Genomic DNA, 19646 nt, shown 5'->3' with positions numbered 1-19646 from the left:
TGTTGGCTGTTTTCCTCTCTCTCTCTTTGTATGATAAATAGTGATATTACCACCTAAAACAATGGCTCCAATCTTTATTTAGGTCGTGAGGAATTCTACAGCACTCATCCTCACTTCATGACCCAGCGGGCCCTCTACCTGGCTGTCTATGACCTCAGCAAAGGGCAGGCTGAAGTCGATGCCATGAAGCCTTGGCTCTTCAATATAAAGGTCGTCTGTTCTAATCGTTTGAAAATAGAAAGTAACATTTATTTTAATCGTTTGAAAATAGAAAATAACATTTATTTTTGTATGTGTAAGGTAATTTATTTTGGACAAACAGTTGCTTCAAACAGTCTCCTCAGTTTTTAAAAATGAAGTTGGAAGCACTGAAATTTGGGGGCACCTGGCTGTCTCTGTTGGTTAAGCATCTGACTCTTGATTTCAGCTCAATGCTTGGGATTCTCTCTCTGCCCCTCCTCTGCTCATACTCTCTTTCTCTGTCTCCTCTCTCTCAAAATAAGTAAATAAACATTAAAAAAAATTAAAACTAGGAAGCACTAAAATTTTGAGTTGGGGACTTTTTAGTGTAATTAGGCTGTGACATGAAAATAGTGTGTTCCATATTGATGAATGTTAAAGATACTTAAAACCCTTTTAAGCTATAAAAATTGAAAATATATACATTATATATATATATACACACACACATATAATAGATATATATATATATACACACACACACACACACATAATGGATATATATATATATATATATATATATATATATATATATAATGTTTTTGATCATTTTATTTCCTTTTTAAAAAATTTTTAATGTTTATTTTTGAGAGAGAGAGAGAGAGAGAGAGAGAGAGAGAGAGAGAGAAAGTGAGGGAGGGGCAGAGAGAGAGGGAGACACAGCATCCAAAGCAGGCTCCAGGCTCTGAGTGGTCAGCACAGAGCCCAATGCGCGGCTCAAACTCCCAAGCCGTGAGATCATGACGTGACCCAAAGCTGGATGCTTAACCAACTGAGCCACGCAGGCACCCCAATCACTTTATTTCTTAAATGAAGGACAAACCTCCCTAATTTAAAATAAACTACACTAAACAAAAGCAGTCCATGAATCATTAGCTATGCCCTCATTGGCGATTTAGTAGGAAGGCCTTCAGATCTTACACTTTTAAATGGCACCCTATTAATATGCTCTTATATTTGGAATCTCTTTTTGTGATTTTTCCATTTTGTCCCTTGCTGTCTTGCTGTTAGCTACTCCTTGATGTAGTACTGGTTCTTAGTATTGAAATAAAGTAGGAGTGATGCTCTTTGAATGAAGCTTCAGTGGGCTCTTCTGTGAGTCAAGTCCTTAAAAAGGTTTGTGTGAGGACATTTTAGCAGATATTTTGGCTGCATACAAGCTCATTTTGTAATTTTGGTAATTTTTTTTAACTTCCTTGTATTGGTCAGAATTAGCCCAAGTGAATAGTGGCAGTGATACTTTAGTGCCTTTTTTTCTTGTTCATGTAGACTACAAATTGGATGAGTTTAAAATGAATTCAGGAGATTGACTTTACAGATAAGGAGGAGAAAATATAAACCATATTATGTCACTTTGATATGGTCTTGCGTTTATTAAATGCTTATTTGGTTTAGAAGTCCAAAGTACACTTAGAGAATAACCCATTTTAAGGCATAAAAGAAAATAAAAACAGACCACTAGTCTTATACAGGCCACCTGAAAAAATGATAAAAATTGGAATAAGAAGGGGCATAAAAATGACTTCAAAATTTTGTTAAGGTTACATTTTTTTCCCCTAGGTTTAAGGAAGGAAAGACAGTTGACATTTTCTTCTTCTTGACGTGTTTGAGTTTTTCATTTCCTTTCAACTGAATTTCATAAAAACTGAATGTGAATAGAACTGTAAGCAGTCTTGATTTTAAAACAAACAGGAGAGTATTTTGTATCATTTCCTGTAGGCCCGTGCTTCTTCTTCCCCTGTGATTCTTGTTGGCACACATTTGGATGTTTCCGATGAAAAGCAGCGCAAAGCCTGCATAAGTAAAATCACCAAGGAACTGCTGAACAAGCGAGGGTTTCCTGCAATAAGAGATTACCACTTTGTGAATGCCACAGAGGAATCCGATGCTTTGGCAAAGCTTCGGAAAACCATCATAAATGAGAGTCTTAATTTCAAGGTAACGTGGTTAATGCCTATTGTGGGCTGGTGGGTAAACATAATTTATTAACTCTCATGCTACACAACTGCTTAGAAATGTCAGAAGTCTTGAGAAAAGAACAACTATCTTAAAATTGTGGTTTTTTTCATAGTTGTTAGCATTATTAAAGCGCTTTCAGTTTTAAAATTACTTATGCCATATCTCATTTCAAATGCATAAAAATGAGAATAAACATCATTAGAGGATCCTGAAGGACAAACACTAAGAATATCTGGGAGACTGAGAGAATGTTTCTGGGAGAATCTGAGAACGTTTCTGATGCCCTTTTTCTCACTTTTTGTCGTGGTGATTCAAAGAATACACATGAATATTGGGATCTTGGGATCATCTTCCCTCTGTTGTTCTTTGTTGTTTCACTTGCTCTTTTCTTTCAGAGTTCCTGTTCTAGGTGCATTTTGATCTATGTGCTGTTCCTTTTGTCTCTTGTCACTGTGACGGTACCCATTCCACCCTTTTATCTCCCCCTCAGTGTTGTGAGATGGCTCTTTGATGTGGTTGCCGAGGTCATGAATTTGATTTTCAACAGTGCCTGAACAATTTTTAGTACATATCAACTGGGTTTTCCATTTTAGAAATTATGTTTTGATTTCCAAAGTTCTGGTAAGCCAAATGTAATTCATAGGGTTCATAAAGCACAAATAAGTTGGTTATCCAGGAGAAACGTTATTTTTAATACTTGCAGGAAAAAGAAATATTTCCTGAGTTCTGCAGATACTGTGGTATAAAATGCACTGAAAATTCCTCAAATAGTTCAATGTGACAAACACAATGGTGAATTTCATTGTTAGTCCCTGGTGGTTTCGTTCATTAGCACTAATGATCAAGGCCATGGCTTATAACTAGGGTCCTGTGTAGCCTGGGCATTCCCAGCATAATTAATAGTGTCCTACTACATTCTCAAAAGCATTCCAATTTGGATGATAAATTACACAGTCACCCTGGTTATAATGTGTTGGCCAGTTAGCTTAGTTCTCTTCCATTTGCACAGATTATGCTCCTATCTAAAACCTAATGAGCCATTTATAAATGTGTTGGTCTTTGTGATGCCCAGGGGGAGAATTTGCATGTTTGTGTCTTTCAACACATTTGTCACCATCACTAAAAGGTTTTACCAATGGTGGGTCAGTAGTGGCATCTTATGTAAGAAGAATGATACATTATTTATTTGCAAATTTTCCTACTCTCTAATTGGACATAGGATTAGAAAGTATTGTGACTTGTAAGAAACAAATACACAAAATTCAGACATCCAATTAAATATTCTTTTTATGCAGGCAGTTTCCTTCTGAGACTGTACCTATACATACAGAACTTTGTTTTTACTTATTATGTTTTAATAGTTCCTATTTTCATCATTTATGTTGGACCACATATCATATTTTTAAAAAGACTTCTTCAAGAATGAGTTTGTTTTGAAAAAGCCTGAATTTAGTTGCAACAAATAGATAAAGTATGGATAGTTTAGTTGAAGTATGGATAAACTGGTTAGTTCAGCTGGCTGGACTAGTACTGCTTTAGTGTAAAGCAATTTATCACTGTCCATCAACAAGATCTGTTTTCCTCCTGAGCTTATGACTGATCACTGAGGCTGATACAAGCAGGTAAAAGAAATGCTTTGAGAAATGGCCATATATTGCTATGGATGTATATTGTTGATGGCTGCACCATTCTGGCATTTTGGTTTGAAAATCCATTTGATTGCTTTGTAGAATTCTGGCTTTTTCAGGATCATCCAGAATCAGTGAGCCTGCCAGAACTAGAATATTCTTTCCTCCTTGAGATGCTTCAACTTGTATTCAAATAGCAGCTTTGAATTTACTGGAGATCACTTTTTGCCCTCTCACTTGTTTTTCATTTTCTCCTTCTCTCTTGGTTCTTCTCTAATCTTTCCCTGTCTTGCCCTTATTAACACGTGCCTTTGCAGACTCTAAAATAAATTTTTTTTATTGGCTGTTGGGGACCTCATAATCAAGCTAAAAGGAGAAGTAGGACAAAACGGAGTTCATTGCCAACATTGCCTCTTTCAAACTTGTCCAGCCCATTAGCAGTGGGATCTTTTGCTGGCCCTGTAACTCAGCCATAAAAAGTTCATCCCTTTGCTGTGTAATTTGCTTTCTGTGAGAACCCCTGTTTACTTCCATATGTAGGTTTTCTTTCTTCAGTTAGAACACAAACTTCAATATGAATTTCTATTTTATCTTAATTTACGAATGATGAGGAAGGTGAATATGAAAAGTGAAGATTAGTGAAATTGTATTTAATTTACTAGGAGGGCATTGGATACAGGAAAACAATGTTCTGAATGACTGGAGGTGAATATGTAAGTAATAGTATGACTGTTTAAATAAAGCCCCTTAAAGTTCTAGTTAGGAGTAGAAAAAGAGCAAGTTAAATTTGCATGTGTGTGTGATAAAACCCAATTTCTGTTTATAATAAGTTTAAGAAATTAAGTAGAAATTCTCAGGTAAAAAGAATATAGAAGAATATATACATGGGTTGAGAAATGGGGAGAGTTTGCCACCTGGTGGTTTTCAGAGGCATTTTAGTTACTGTTGTTTCAGTGGCATTTCTATTTAAAATTAGATTTTCCTGGAAAAAAGAAAAAATTGGAAAAGATGTTTTATCATAGAAACTATCATCTTAAAGCTATTCTTTAAAATTTGTTATTGTGTATATGTAAGTAAGTAGACAATGATTATATTGTAAATGTAACAGACCAAAAATCATCCTCTCATGTGAAAATTGTTGGCGTGTAGATGGTTTATTATTTTCCCAAATTTAAAATTCCATGAAAAAGTATTTCTTGGGTGAGGAGATTTCGTGTCTCCTCCTGGGGAGACATGGAATATACACATATCAGGTACATTTTGCAAATAACAAGCACAAAATTTAATGTTTTACTTTGGGGCATGGATATTTTCATCTAATAAATAAGGCCCCAAAGCTCTTGTAATACTTCCTGACTTATTATGGTAGCGTATCTATTGCATATATGTTTAATGTCTTAGAAAATAAAAAATCCTTTCTTTATGATTAGTGATTTATCCTGGAGTATATCATGGATTTTTTTGGGTAGTTAGATAAATATTTCCATACTATTTTGTTTGACAGTTATTTCTAAATTGGCTTCTGTGTTTATATTTTTCTTATTTTAGTATCATTTTATTTATCCTTCACAGCTTAAATAGTTTTACATCACACTTGAATAATATATCACTTTCTGAACAACTATTAGCACTGAATTTACCAACCACCTTCAGGCAGATGAATAAAATGGATTTTTACAGCTTGTCATTTGTAATTACACAGATCCGAGATCAGCCTGTCGTTGGGCAGCTGATTCCAGACTGCTATGTAGAACTTGAGAAAATCATTTTATTGGAACGTAAAAATGTGCCAATTGAATTTCCTGTAATCGACCGGAAACGATTATTACAACTCGTAAAAGAAAATCAGCTACAGTTGGATGAAAATGAGCTTCCTCATGCGGTTCACTTCCTAAATGAATCAGGTTAGTATGTTTGTTACATATTTTTTCAAAACTCCACTGTAGTCATTGTAAAAATGTATCTGAACCTTGTATAGAATTTGCATTCAAAATTTAACAGAATTCTTTGACCACTGACTTTTTCCTTTTGAAAGGTCATCATGTGCAATGACATTGAATCATATGTCATGCCATAGGAAAAAAACATTTAGGAAACCACCTAAGGGCAGTGGTGGGAAAAGTATCTGAGGAGTTAAAACATGTGGGTTCTAGAAATTGACTTAACTATTGAGGAGCTTTGGGACCCCAAGCACAAGCCATATCCTTTCATGGTATCAATTGAATTTACTGTGTGTGGAAGTTATTTATATACTCTAGAGGGTAAGTATTATTGGGATGGTCTAACTGGGCACTTAGAGAATCAGTGGTCACCTGAGACAATAAACCTATTGAATGGCAGATCTTGCCTGTTGCATCACTCATTGTCAGCATGGTCTCACAGATAAAGATGCTTATAGTGGCTTCTGTGCTATTTGTGTACTTGATCAGTATAACCCTGCTGAAAACGTGTGAGTTAATTTGTAGTACTAGGGTAAGTGACTACAGCTGCTTTTAATCCCTAGATTCTGTTGTATGAAAAATGACCTTCACATGGATTATAATCTGTTCCTTTCCCTCCATTATTCTTAAACTAGTAGCTTTCTGCAATATCCTATGTTTCTTACCTATATTTGAAAATAAGATGGCTTGTAGAATATGTTTAGAAAGCCAAAACGTTTTGTGAATTTTTGATTATTGGTAAATATATGAAAGACAGTGCATGCAATTATCTCAAATATGCTTATATATGATCATTTTATGTAGTTCCAAAAATACTTTCTAATACTTGGACTTTAGGGATTGGAAACTGGGATGCTCAGGTTCTAGCCTCAGCTCTTCCGCCAACAGTGCTGAGGTTTCCTCATCTGTAAAATGAGGAGGTTGGACTAGATTCTCTCCAAAGTCCCTTGATATTTGTATTTTCTAGATTCCATGTTTCACTGTTTGATTTTTACTACAGGGGTCCTTCTTCATTTTCAAGACCCAGCGCTGCAGTTAAGTGACTTATATTTTGTGGAACCCAAGTGGCTTTGTAAAGTCATGGCACAGGTTGGTATTTTGTATTTTTGTGGCATAAGGGCAATGACTGAAGAGAGGAACAAGTGACACCCAGAGAACTGAGCATTATAGAGTTTGTATTCAGTTAAAGTAGAAAATCCTATAAACGTAGACTACTGTAGAGCAGTTCATGTAGAAGACTGCATAAAGAAGAGCTTCATGGAAGAAGGGAAAATGTCTGAGAGTTCACTTTAATGTCTTTGTTTCCAACTTGCGAACAGATGTTGTACCACTCTGTTCCACAGTGCTTTTCTAGATTCTTATGACACTTTACTTTGGTTATTGATATAGTCAGTTGAATGGAAGCTTTGTGAAAATCCTTGGGGCAAATATACATAAGAAAATTGAGTCTATGGATGTAAAACCTTTAACTGGACAACATTATGACAAGCATAAATGTGTCCAGAGATCGCCAAACATCGGTGGGGGTGCAGAATCACCCTGGTTGAGAACAGTTGCATCTAGCTTAATCATGAACTGAAGAGAGCTTGGGGAGGCCGTCTCCAGCACATGTATTCACTGGCAACTATTTTGAGTGTGGGCATAATTTAGAGTTTTGCATGTGACTCCCTGAGACCCTAAAATGATTCTGTCTGTTTACATTAGAATCATCTCTTCTAATTAAACCATAATAGTCATTAAATTCCCTCAGATAATTTTGAATGATAGTTCCTAAATTTTATCTAAAGAAAAAAAAGGCAGGTAGTTTGAAGAGGGAACTCATTTTGGCCTAAATCCTATATCTTGGACCTTGAGAGCATATTGAAATGTATTGCAATTGGTAATTGTAATGTGACAGTAATACCTATTTTGGTAGATATTTTATAAGTAGATTTTCATCCCTCTGAACATATGCCCTGGAAAGTGTGTTTCCACTCATCTGCTAAATGAGAATGGAGCTGGTAACGTTGACTGGTCCAGAGCACAAGCTCTGTAGTCAGCCTGACCCGTGTTCAAATCTCTTCTATATCCATCCCAACACTGTGACATTTCTTAATATTTTAAGTCTTTGTTTCTTCACTTGTAAAATAAGGATAATAACAATATTATCTTCTACATTGCTTCCCTAATTCAGTGTAAGTGAGAAGTAACTGTCAGCTAATCTTATGTTTGACCTATTTAGTAATTTAAGGATATTATTTTAGGTAATAAAAAAATTTTTCAAAATTGTAAAGATGTATCCATGTAGTTTTAGAATGTGTGTCAGGTATGGGGCTAAATAAAACATATGTGTAGGTGGGTGCCAAGGGAGTTTTTTAAATTTTTTTTATTTTTTAAATGTTTATTTATTCTTGAGAGAGAGACAGAACATGAGCGGGGGAGGGGCAGAGAAAGAGGGAGACACAGAATCTGAAGCAGGCTTCAGGCTTTGAGCTGTCAGCACAGAGCCTGACATGGGGCTGGAACTCACGACCCATGAGATCATGACCTGAGCCGAAGTTGGATGCTTAACCTACTGGGCCACCCAGGAGCCCCAGATATAGCAAAGGGAGTTTTAAATATACCCTGAAGATTTTATTGTCCTGTGTGCCACACTATATCAGAAAATGACTAAACTCTATATAGTCAAGGAAAGGCTAAAGTTGCCCCCCAAAATGATGTGTTTCCCTGTGAATTGGGAATATTTAAAGTTGTACAGATGTGGGTAGTATTAGGGTGTGCGTATCTTCTTCAGTAGAATAAAGAAGTGATTTGTTTCAGAATCACCATCTTCTAACAAAAGCAGCCTTCCACTATTACCACAATAAAATCCCTGAAGATTCATGGAGTGATTAAGTTGAAACTCTTATCAGCATAGTTTTACTATAAACATGATAATTTAAGTGAAAATTAAGTCAATAGTTTGAACAGTCCAAAGTTATATTGAGAGATAGATCTAAAGAGTCAGCATGATATTAACTTGAATTTTTTAATAATTTTATAAGTACTATATTTTTATTTATGCTGATATATTAAAATATAATGTCATTTTCACGAACACTTGAAGAGAATGAAAGCTGTAAATAATCAAATGAAAACAAGAGTGACTTATCTGATACCCATCAACAAAAATAAATAGGGGTATTCACCTCCGTGAATCATCAAAGGAAGGGCAGAAATAATTTCATGGTGCAAAAGCTCTAATGAGCCTCCTACCCTCTCTGTGACCCAGACTATTAGGTCACTAAACTTATTAAAGACATTTCCATCACTGCACAGAGAAGTTTACAAAACTCATTTAAATGTATGATAAAAGAAATATGAAATACACTTACTGAGTTAATCAGGTGGAACATTAAAAAGCTTGCATGGCAATTTAATCTTGATAAAAACTTGGGTGAGGAATCTGGAAAATTCTCTTTTTTGCATAAGCGCGTAAGTTAGCATTATAAGTTAGTAGGCTGAAGGAATATTAGGTCTTTGAAAGGTGATAAAATTAAGGCAGTGTTTTAGTTTTTTATTGCTATGAAACAAGATACCCCAAAACTTGAGTAAACAAGTAAACTTCAGGTAAAACATCAACACTTTATTGTTTCTCACTTTTCTGTGGATTGACTGTGCTCAGCTGGGTGGTTCTGCTCCACATGGCATTGGCAAGGGTCATTCACTTGGCTTCCTTCATTGAGCGAGGCTGGAAAGTCTAAATATGCCACACTCACATTTTTGGTATGTTGGTCTTCCTCTGTGTGGCCCCTCATATGACCAGTACTCACAAAGTTTAGGCCCAGAACTGGTAAAATATCAGTTCTGCTACTAGTGACCAGAGTAACCACAAAGCCCGTTCAGATCCAAGAGGAGAATGGATGGATTTAATTTCTCAAAGGATTGAACACCATGCATGTAGAAGATGAGAAGATATTGATGTGTCTATGTTTGTAAACTATCTACTACAAATAGTGGCAGCACACCATAGATCTCCTAAAAAATCAAGCACAAACCGCCTATTTTAAAATCAATGTGTCTAAATAAAATAAATTAGAATAGTATACAATAATGGCTAACATACAAGGGGTTAGTTATGTGCTAATTTAAACATTTTCTCTTGTAATTCTCAGAACAGCTATTTTAATGGTACTATATTAGTCCCCATTTTGAAGATGAAGAAATTGATGGACAGAGAGGTTAAATAATTTATCCAAAGTTACATATTCAGGAAGAAGTATTAGGATTTCACACCAAGTAGTTTGACTCCAGTGTCTAAAAAACTAACCCCAGGATAAAATGCTCCAAACTTCATTTTACCCGAATTTACTCATCCAACAATATTGACTTGACAACTACAATGTTCCTGATATTGTTCTGCAGGGAACAAGTTTCCTGCATTCATGAAGCTGACATTCAAGTTGAAGGAAACAACCAACAACTAAACTCTTACAGTGTCAGATGGTAGAGTGCTGTAAAGCAAATATAAAATATGGTTAGGGATAGAGAGTGAGTTGTGAGACAAGGAAACTTTAAGAATGCCAGAACAGGGGCGCATGGGTGGCTCAGTCGGTTAAGTGCCAACTGCAATGTATTCTTTAATGACCCATTATATATTGTCATTAGACACCATTATGTTCAGTCAGTCATGCATTCATTGATTCAATAAACATTATATGTACCAAACAGAGAAATAGAGATGAGTGAGACAAGTCCCTGGGCCTAGGGATTTTGCAATCTAGTGTTTCACTCAACTGCATGATAATGTTCATAATGTTTGCTCCTATTTAAGTAGCCCTTGAACGTTACAGATCTACCAAAGAAATTAAGTACAAACCTCTTTTAAAAATTAGTTTGGCTAAACAAAATGTGATTTCATTTCATTCATCAAGGAATATGTGGATAGTAATGGCTGACATATGAGGGCATACTATATGCTAAAAATTGTCATATGCACTTTGCATGCCTTACGTATGTTATCTTATTTCAGTGTTATGGCAATCTAAGAAGCAGTCCCTGTTATTATCTCATTTAAATTGTGGCTTAAGGAAGTTATATACCTTTCTCAAGGTAACAGAGATGGTAGTAGAGCCTGGATATGACCTGGGTTCTTCTGAATTTCTACTTTTAACTCATGATGAGAATCAAAGCTCAAAGTATGATCTCTACACTAGAGTCATCTGAGTTTCTTGTTAAACAGATTCTCAAGCTTTATCCCAGACCTATTTCCAACTGAGTGGAGTCCGGCAAAATTCTGTAGTTGCTTTGTTTGAGGACCACAAAACTGTACTATACTACCTCTCTTCCCATTGATAGAAACCATTTCCTATTATATAAACATAAAGTAACATTTCTGTGGCAAACCTGTAGTGAGAACAGTCTGGAAGATAATTTCCCTATGAATGTATCATTGATGAGACTATAATAAGGATGAGGGGTGTTGGATTGATCTCTGTTAATTGGATCTAGGAAAGCTTAAGATACATTGATTTCAGAGGATATCTATAACTTCTGATCTGAATTCACTCCCTTAATTTAATAAATTTTCTGTGGAGGAGTGGTTGTCCCGCTGGGCTTCTAGTAAAGAAATGAGGTCCCATGTTGTACTTGACAATGTTAAAATTGTTCTGATCATTTTCACTGAGCAAAGAGATACAAAATGCTTTAAATTGAGAACTTTTCAGAAAATAAATTGGAGTGATTATTTACAAGTTTAAATCTTTCAGATTTTGACAGTGAAAGTGGAAGGCTATCCGAAACATCCTAAGGGAATCATTTCACGCAGAGATGTGGAAAAATTTCTTTCAAAGAAAAAGAGGTTTCCAAAGAACTACATGTCACAGTACTTTAAACTCCTAGAAAAATTCCAGATTGCCCTGCCAATAGGAGAAGAATATTTGCTGGTTCCAAGCAGGTAAACCTAAGCTTAAAATTTCAATTACCTTGTGGAAACTCACCATCTGTTATATATTTTAATTGTCAAAATATCTTTTGTTTATGATAAATGTACTAATTTTATTTTGCTTCTGGTGTACACATTCTACTGAAGTATAACATTTACTTTTATTTTTTTTTTAATTTTTTTTCAACGTTTTTTATTATTTTTGGGACAGAGAGAGACAGAGCATGAACGGGGGAGGGGCAGAGAGAGAGGGAGACACAGAATCGGAAACAGGCTCCAGGCTCCGAGCCATCAGCCCAGAGCCTGACGCGGGGCTCGAACTCACGGACCGCGAGATCGTGACCTGGCTGAAGTCGGACGCTTAACCGACTGCGCCACCCAGGCGCCCAGTATAACATTTACTTTTAATGAAAACACTGCATTTGACATTTTAAAGATACAGTGAAACTTGTTTTATGTATATAATTGGTTTACCACTGCTTAAATTACTTAAAGGTATATTGTGTGTGTTCATGTGTGTTCTTACATGGCATTGAGAGATTTATATTAGGTTCTGGGAAGATACTGAGTTTTCACCAGAAGAATTTATGGCAATGAATTTTCAGTGGGAGCGGCAACACAGTGGAGGCCTTGGTTCTAACCTTTATTACAGAAGGTTGCTTTATATGTTATTAGTAGGAAATGTTATAAGGTATGTGATATTGAAAAGTGTAAATTGCATTGATTGCTACATGATATCCAATTCCAAAAATACATATATACTTTTTTTCTAGGACTTGCATTTTTTAAGTTTTATATAATCGCTTCAAACTTGTCTCTGCATGACTAATTGTAATAATTTATTATTAGTTTAAAGAGGATTACTGAAAAAAATTCATGCATCTGAGCATGCATTTGAATTGATTAAATAGCCATTGAATTTTTTGAGGAAGAAAGGACATGTAGCAAAAGAACATTATAAAAAAGTGCAATAAGCTAGAATATTTATTCTTCAATTCATTGATTCTCAAGTTGTAAAGCACTTTGGTTAACATGGTTGGGTGTATTATGAAGCTGTATAATGCTGATGTCCTTTTCTCTTTAGTTTGTCTGACCACAGGCCTGTGATAGAGCTCCCTCATTGTGAGAACTCTGAAATTATCATTCGACTATATGAAATGCCTTATTTTCCAATGGGATTTTGGTCAAGGTTAATCAATCGATTACTTGAAATTTCACCTTACATGCTTTCAGGAAGAGGTATGTATTTAATGAAGACTTAATATTTGAGAAATTAGGGGGAAAGCATATTAAAATTAATATGTCATTTTCAGAGTTTATTTATTTGTAAGGCCACTGAAAATCAGAAAAGAAGCTCAAAAGACTTCAGAGTAGCCAAGATAAAGACAGATAGGCTCATATAAGTTCATGTGGTTTGTCAAAAAGGAAATTTTTCAGGTCCTCACTCAAAGCCTATTTGCTTTTATTTTAGACACATTTATAACAAGTATGAATGTCTTGCTTTCCAAGTCCAAGTAGACCATAAGCAGCAATTTTAGAAAGTGAGATTACTAGGAGTCATGGCGTATAAATACACACACACACACACACACACACACACACACACACACACATACAAATGAACAAAATAAAACTAGAAATGACTGTCACTGCAAAGCCAGGGAGTTTTATTTAACAAGGTAACAGGTTGTGGCCATTCAGACCATTCGGTGTAGAAACAATAATAGTTCTCTTCTGCTGCACCATCCCTGAGGGATTTACAAAAAAAAAAGGGGGGGGAATAAAAATGAGTGTTTATAATGCTAGTGCTTCCTTCTAGAAGAAAGAGAGATCTTAGTGCTCCACAGGGAAAAATGCCATTTTGGGGGGTTAAAAATCAGCTTTATGGAGGTACTACTATATTCTGAAATAAGCCTTATCTTGCTTGCAACTGATCAGTATATAAGTAGTTACATTGCATTAAAATGAAACATTCAGGAAGTTTTTATTGTAGCCTGGCCAACAACCTCCTTTTAAAAGTTGTAAGAATTTACTTATGATTCTTTATCTTCTATTAATATACATATTACACTACTTAACATCATGAACCTAAAATCCCTCTTAGGTTACCTACTGGGCATTTTGTTTATTTCATTGCAAAATTAAGGATAAAATACTTAATTTCATGTATAATAGATACAGATGAGGACTTGTGTCATTAATGATTCCAATACTTTGTTTCAAACAAATATAGCTCTATTAGTCAAATGTGGTATGTGCAGTGATTTTTCTGCCCCTTTAATTTATGGAATAGTTAATGATTAATAGATTCATTTGGGTCCATTTAAACTTCTTTCAGAACGAGCACTTCGCCCAAACAGAATGTATTGGCGACAAGGCATCTACTTGAATTGGTCTCCTGAAGCTTATTGTCTGGTAGGATCTGAAGTTTTAGACCATCACCCAGAGAGTTTCTTAAAAATTACAGTTCCTTCGTGTAGAAAAGGTAAGGAAATTAATTCAACTTTGAATTGTACCACTAAAGAAATCTAAACTTTTCTTTTTATACTTACAGATCTTCTTTTCTAGCTTTGCAACATGACGAGGTTCGGGTAGGGTGTTAATGAGATCTTTTTTGGATTATGTAGGCTGTATTCTTTTGGGCCAAGTTGTGGACCACATCGATTCTCTTATGGAAGAATGGTTTCCTGGATTACTGGAAATTGATATCTGTGGTGAAGGAGAAACTCTGTTGAAGAAATGGGCATTATATAGTTTTAATGATGGTGAAGAACATCAAAAAATCTTGCTTGATGACTTGATGAAGAAAGCAGAAGAAGGTAGTGTTGATACAATTTCACATGTTTTTAAGTGATCCTTATAGTATTTGTGGAATTTTGTAATGAATGTAAAAATAATTCTTACCTCTAAGGTATGAGTTAGAAGATACTGCATTCAATTACGGAGATAGTGGAGAAAGGTGAATTGTATTTGTTACCAAAAAGACCTTTGTGTTCTAGATTCAGAAGATTTTTGGTTTGAGAGTTTGAATACTGGCTCATTGAGCAAAATAATCTCATCTGTGAAATGGGAATACTAAAACCTACCTTATAGAATTGTTAATGAGGATTAAAATAGATGATGCATGCTTCCATAATTTGGCTATTGTAAATAATGCTGCAGTAAACATGAGGGTGCATATATCTTTTCAAAACAGTGTTTTTATTTTCTTTGGGTAAATATCTATAGAATCACATGGTAATTCTATTTTTAACTTTTTGAGGAACCTCCATACTGTTGTCCTCAGTGGCTGCACCAATTGGTATTCCTACCAACATCACTTGAGGGTGCCTTTAATTTCACATCCCTGCCAACACTTGGTATTTCTTGTTTTTGATTGTAGTCATTCTGACAGGTGTAAGGTGATAACTCATTGTGGTTTTGATTTGCATTTCCCTGATGATTAGTGATGTTGAGCAACCCAAGTGTCCATCTATAGATGTTTTTGTAAAGAAGATGTGGTGTGTATACACACACACACACACACACACACACACACACACACACACACACAGGAATATTACTCAGCCATAAAAAGAATGAAATCTTGCCATTTGCAACAACATGGATGAATCTAGAGAGTATAATGCTAAGTGAAATAAGTCAGACAGAGAGAGACAAATACCATATGATTTCACTCATATGTGGAACTTAAAAAATAGAACAAATGAACAAACAAAGAAAAAAAAAAGGAGACACAAAAACCCCAGATGCTTACATACAGAGAACAAACCGGTGGTTCCCAGAAGGCAGGTGGGTTGTGGGATGGGTGAAATAGGTAAAGGGAATTAAGAGTACACTTACCATGATGAGCACTGAGAAATGTCAAGAATTTTTGAATCATTATATTATATGCCTGAGACTAATATAACACTTTATATTAATTATACTTGCATAAAAATAAAATAGATGATACATAGAAATAACTTACAACTTGTTAACCATATAATAAGTGCCCCCATGAAGGTGGTTAAGAGAATAGATTATTTCCTAATCTATGTCAGATAGTCTAAGGCAGTTCTGAACGCTAGTTTCTAATGAGTGAACCTAGGAATGAGTTTTTAACATTCCAGGTAGGTAGGTATTAATTAAACCTTTAAAACTTTCTCAAATTTTCTAGAGAAAAATAGGATTGGTAAAATAACCTAAGAGAGTGATTAGAAATCGTAGGAAATGTGATTATTTTTGTAATCAAAAGCACACATTTACGTTCATCCTTCAAAGTCTGCTTGTAATAAATGTTTTATGTACTTCTCAGGAGACCTTCTAGTCAATCCGGAGCAACCAAGGCTCACCATTCCTATATCTCAAATTGCTCCTGACTTAATTTTGGCTGACCTGCCTAGAAATATTATGTTGAATAATGATGAATTGGAATTTGAACAAGCTCCAGAATTCCTCTTAGGTAACTGTTTTTGTTGGTTTGAGAATAAAAACTAGGATATAATTTTTCCTTATAATCTAGGATATATTCCAATATAATTATATTATCATAGTTTTTAGTGTCTTCATATATTTGTTATAATGGAATGATATAATGTTATCGTTATAATGATATAATGTTATTATATCATTGGAATGATCTATTTTAAAGTAACGTGTCACATAAAGAATTTGATTTGCACACATTCTTTTTTAAAAACTTTTTTTTTCAAAGTTTATTTATTTTTGGGACAGAGAGAGACAGAGCATGAACAGGGGAGGGGCAGAGAGAGAGGGAGACACAGAATTGGAAACAGGCTCCAGGCTCTGAGCCATCAGCCCAGAGCCTGACGCGGGGCTCAAACTCACGGACCACGAGATCGTGACCTGGCTGAAGTCGGACGCTTAACCGACTGCGCCACCCAGGCGCCCCTGATTTGCACACATTCTAATAGACTAGGTTTGAGATAAGAATGGGGCTCCAATAAAAGCACACATTTGTGAAATATATCCTTGTATTTTCTTTAAGTGCCAGAAATGGGGGAGGGAGATAAGGAGATTTTCAGTTGTGTAATGCAGTCATTTTTCAGTCTCAGACAGAATAAGTAAAGGAACAACACCTCTAGGTACTCATAGTAGCAGGTTTGTACCTTAGGATGACAGGCATGAATTCTCATAAAAATATTCATAAAACAATTTGGGATTAAAAATTCAGAAGCATTAATTTGGTGACATACTCAAGTTCTAAGCCTTCTTGAGAGTCATTGGGAACTGTGAAGAGCACTGATTTAATGTAAACTATTTGAGGACAATTCTGGCTTTACTTTGTAGAATATTGGTTGTTGTCTGTGTGTATACACTTCATTTTAATAAAATTTCCACAGAGAATGCCTGAAATATGTCAATACATTAAAACTATTAACAGAGAATGTCTAAAATTTGGGACATGGCATGTAAAGGTAAATAAACTGCTTGGTACCTTTATTCTTTACATAGAGAATTTTAGAATGAATATTTTGGAACTCTGGAAATGAATATATTAGTAGTAGTGGGTTAACACCAAATGCTGAATAGTCAATGCTAAATCCTAGATCTTAACCAACACCAGACTTGACCTGTGATTCAAAGGGTGCAGGTAAATACCACACATACATATTCTTTCTCTGAAGGAGTCTCAAGCCATCAGACAAAGCTCCCCAAAATATCTTTTATTAGTCCATTAAGATGAGTTTCATACATAGGACCCTTTACACAGCATATGTAGAAATGCTCACAAAGTTCGTTTTGAAGCACCTGTGGGATTTTTTTTTCAGTTTTATTGATATAATTGACATACAGCACTGTAGAAGTTTAAGGTATACAGCAAATGATTTGACTTTACATATATCATGAAATGACTACCACAATGAATTTAGTTAGAATTGGTCATCCCATTTAGATGCAAAATAAAAGAAAAAGAAACAAATATATATTTTTTTATTTGTGTTGAGGTCTCATAGATTAACTAACTCTCTTACCAACTTTCAACATGTTGTCATGCTGGACATTCCATTCCCAGTATTTTTTTATCTTATAACTGGAAGTTTGTACCTTTTGACCACCTTCAAAAGCACCTGTGTTCTGTATTTCATTAATTACACAGCAAGTAAAGTGCTTATATAAGTACTCCTCATTCTCTAGTCTCATGCCCCATAGACCCATAAATTTCATGTTCATTCACAATCTAGATCAGGGTTTCTCAGACTCTGCACTGTTGCCATTTTAGACTGAATAATTCTTTGTTGTGGGGGCAGTCCTGTGCATTGTAGAATGTTTAGTAGCATCTTTGGCCTCTACCTACTAGATGTTAATGGTATCTCCTCACCTCCCCCTCCCCAGGTGTGACAATCAAAAATATCTCTAGACATTGAAAAACGTAGGGGGTAGAGGTAGGGGAGCAACATCACCCTAGTTGAGAATCACTGATGTAAATAAATGAGATATATCCTTCCAAAAACATTTTATGGGGCACCTGAGTGACTCAGTTAAGCGTCCCACTTTGGCTCAAGTCGTGATCTCACAGTTCGTGAGGTTGAGCCCCGCTTTGGGCTCTGTGCTGACAGCATGGAGCCTCTGCCTCGATCCTCTGTGTCCCTCTCTCGCTGCCCTTCCCTCGCTTGCTCTTGTGCTCTCTCTCAAAAATAAACATTAAAAATATTAAAAAAAATAAAAACATTTTATAATCAGAGACTCCCCATTCATTATTTGTAGTATGCTAGGGTAATATGATAGAGGTCATTCATTTCCATTTTCCTTGTAGGGTGGGAGTGAATTTCAAGCCTTCAGTTGACATTTTCCTTCTGACATAGTTCCTATATGACACTTCTTAATAGATTTGTGTATATTAATAGACTTGTTTTATGAATATATTTTTAATGTGCATTGTTTCTGAACATATAATATATACTTACATATACTTATCATAGAGATTAAAATACGCAATTAATACAAATAAAAATATTTTAAAAATGTAAAATATCTAAGCTTCCCATAATGCATAATTTCACCACTTAGACATAAGAGGTCTCAACATGGTTCTATTTCTTTGTAGATTTTTCTGAGTTCATTCACTTATGTCGGTCAAGTGCTTATATTTCAAAACACTGTATGAGAACCACAAATATTGTACAAAGGCTATACTGTATGTCAGTGAAGAGTAATAGCCCATGGAGCTGATCATGGTTGATTTCTCAGGCCTTGCTATCTGAGTATGTATTGTACTTTATAGACTTGATAAACACTACAGAGTTGAGATGATGGAGCAATGGAGCTCTTTAAGTAACTGCATAACAAGGGCATGGAAGCCTGAAGATACCAAGCATGATGAGGAGATTTTGGCTCTTTCAGTTTTCCAGAACAGTTGTTCTCAACCCTGGCTGGTTGGTCATTACTATCACCTAGGGAATTAAAAGAAAATCCTAATGACCAGTAACTCCTGTGATTAATTAGGTCAGCATCTTTGAGGGTGGACTCAGACATTGGTATTTTTAGAAGCTCCTCAGGTATCTCCTGCAGCCCAGACCCAGAGAACTACTGGGCTGGAGCCTAGGGAATGAGCAGCAGGGCAGGAAGAGAGCCTCAGGGGAAATGCGGAGCTACAGGTTGGATATGTGCCTGATTTGGGATGTTATTAGGCAGACAGCATAGAATAATCTGTTTTTGAACAAAAAAGTGTCACAAAGTGTAATTATAGGGAGATTGATTTTGCAGGTGAGGTAGACTGAGTTGGAGGTAATGAACCCAGAATGCCTCCATGGTCTAGGCAGAAAGAACCAAGGGAGTGGAAATGGAAAGGAGGCACGGGGCAAAGAGCTAAGATGATTTTTCGGTTTTGAGTCCATAATGACCACAAAAAAAATTTTTTTTTTTAAATAAGATATGTGAAATGGAATAAAAACTAGTTTGGAGACAAGATAATGAATGTGGCTTGTGATGGAGCATGGTTGAGATTTGGAAGGGCATGCCAGTGGTCTCCAA

General features: G+C 35.5%; 1 protein-coding gene across 2 annotated transcripts in view; it reads left to right on the top strand.

Annotated features, from left to right (window-relative positions):
- The window catches only part of LRRK2 (leucine rich repeat kinase 2), a 138936-nt gene that overhangs the window by 80183 nt on the left and 39107 nt on the right, over positions 1-19646 (top strand). For both annotated transcript variants that reach the window (XM_086713648.1, XM_086713649.1), the window contains 9 exons: positions 83-210; positions 1960-2178; positions 5530-5731; positions 6768-6856; positions 11494-11681; positions 12754-12908; positions 14008-14154; positions 14297-14488; positions 15967-16113. In XM_086713648.1, the coding sequence (XP_086569774.1) occupies positions 83-210; positions 1960-2178; positions 5530-5731; positions 6768-6856; positions 11494-11681; positions 12754-12908; positions 14008-14154; positions 14297-14488; positions 15967-16113 (1467 nt within the window). The remainder of the gene's footprint in view (positions 1-82; positions 211-1959; positions 2179-5529; positions 5732-6767; positions 6857-11493; positions 11682-12753; positions 12909-14007; positions 14155-14296; positions 14489-15966; positions 16114-19646) is intronic.

The sequence above is a fragment of the Puma concolor genome, chromosome B4 (assembly GCF_028749965.1).
Source record: "Puma concolor isolate L17-30 chromosome B4, mPumCon1.1.hap2, whole genome shotgun sequence".
Lineage (NCBI taxonomy): Eukaryota > Metazoa > Chordata > Mammalia > Carnivora > Felidae > Puma > Puma concolor.
The sequence above is the reverse complement of the archived record's forward strand: the minus strand, read 5'-3'. Positions and strand labels throughout refer to the sequence as shown.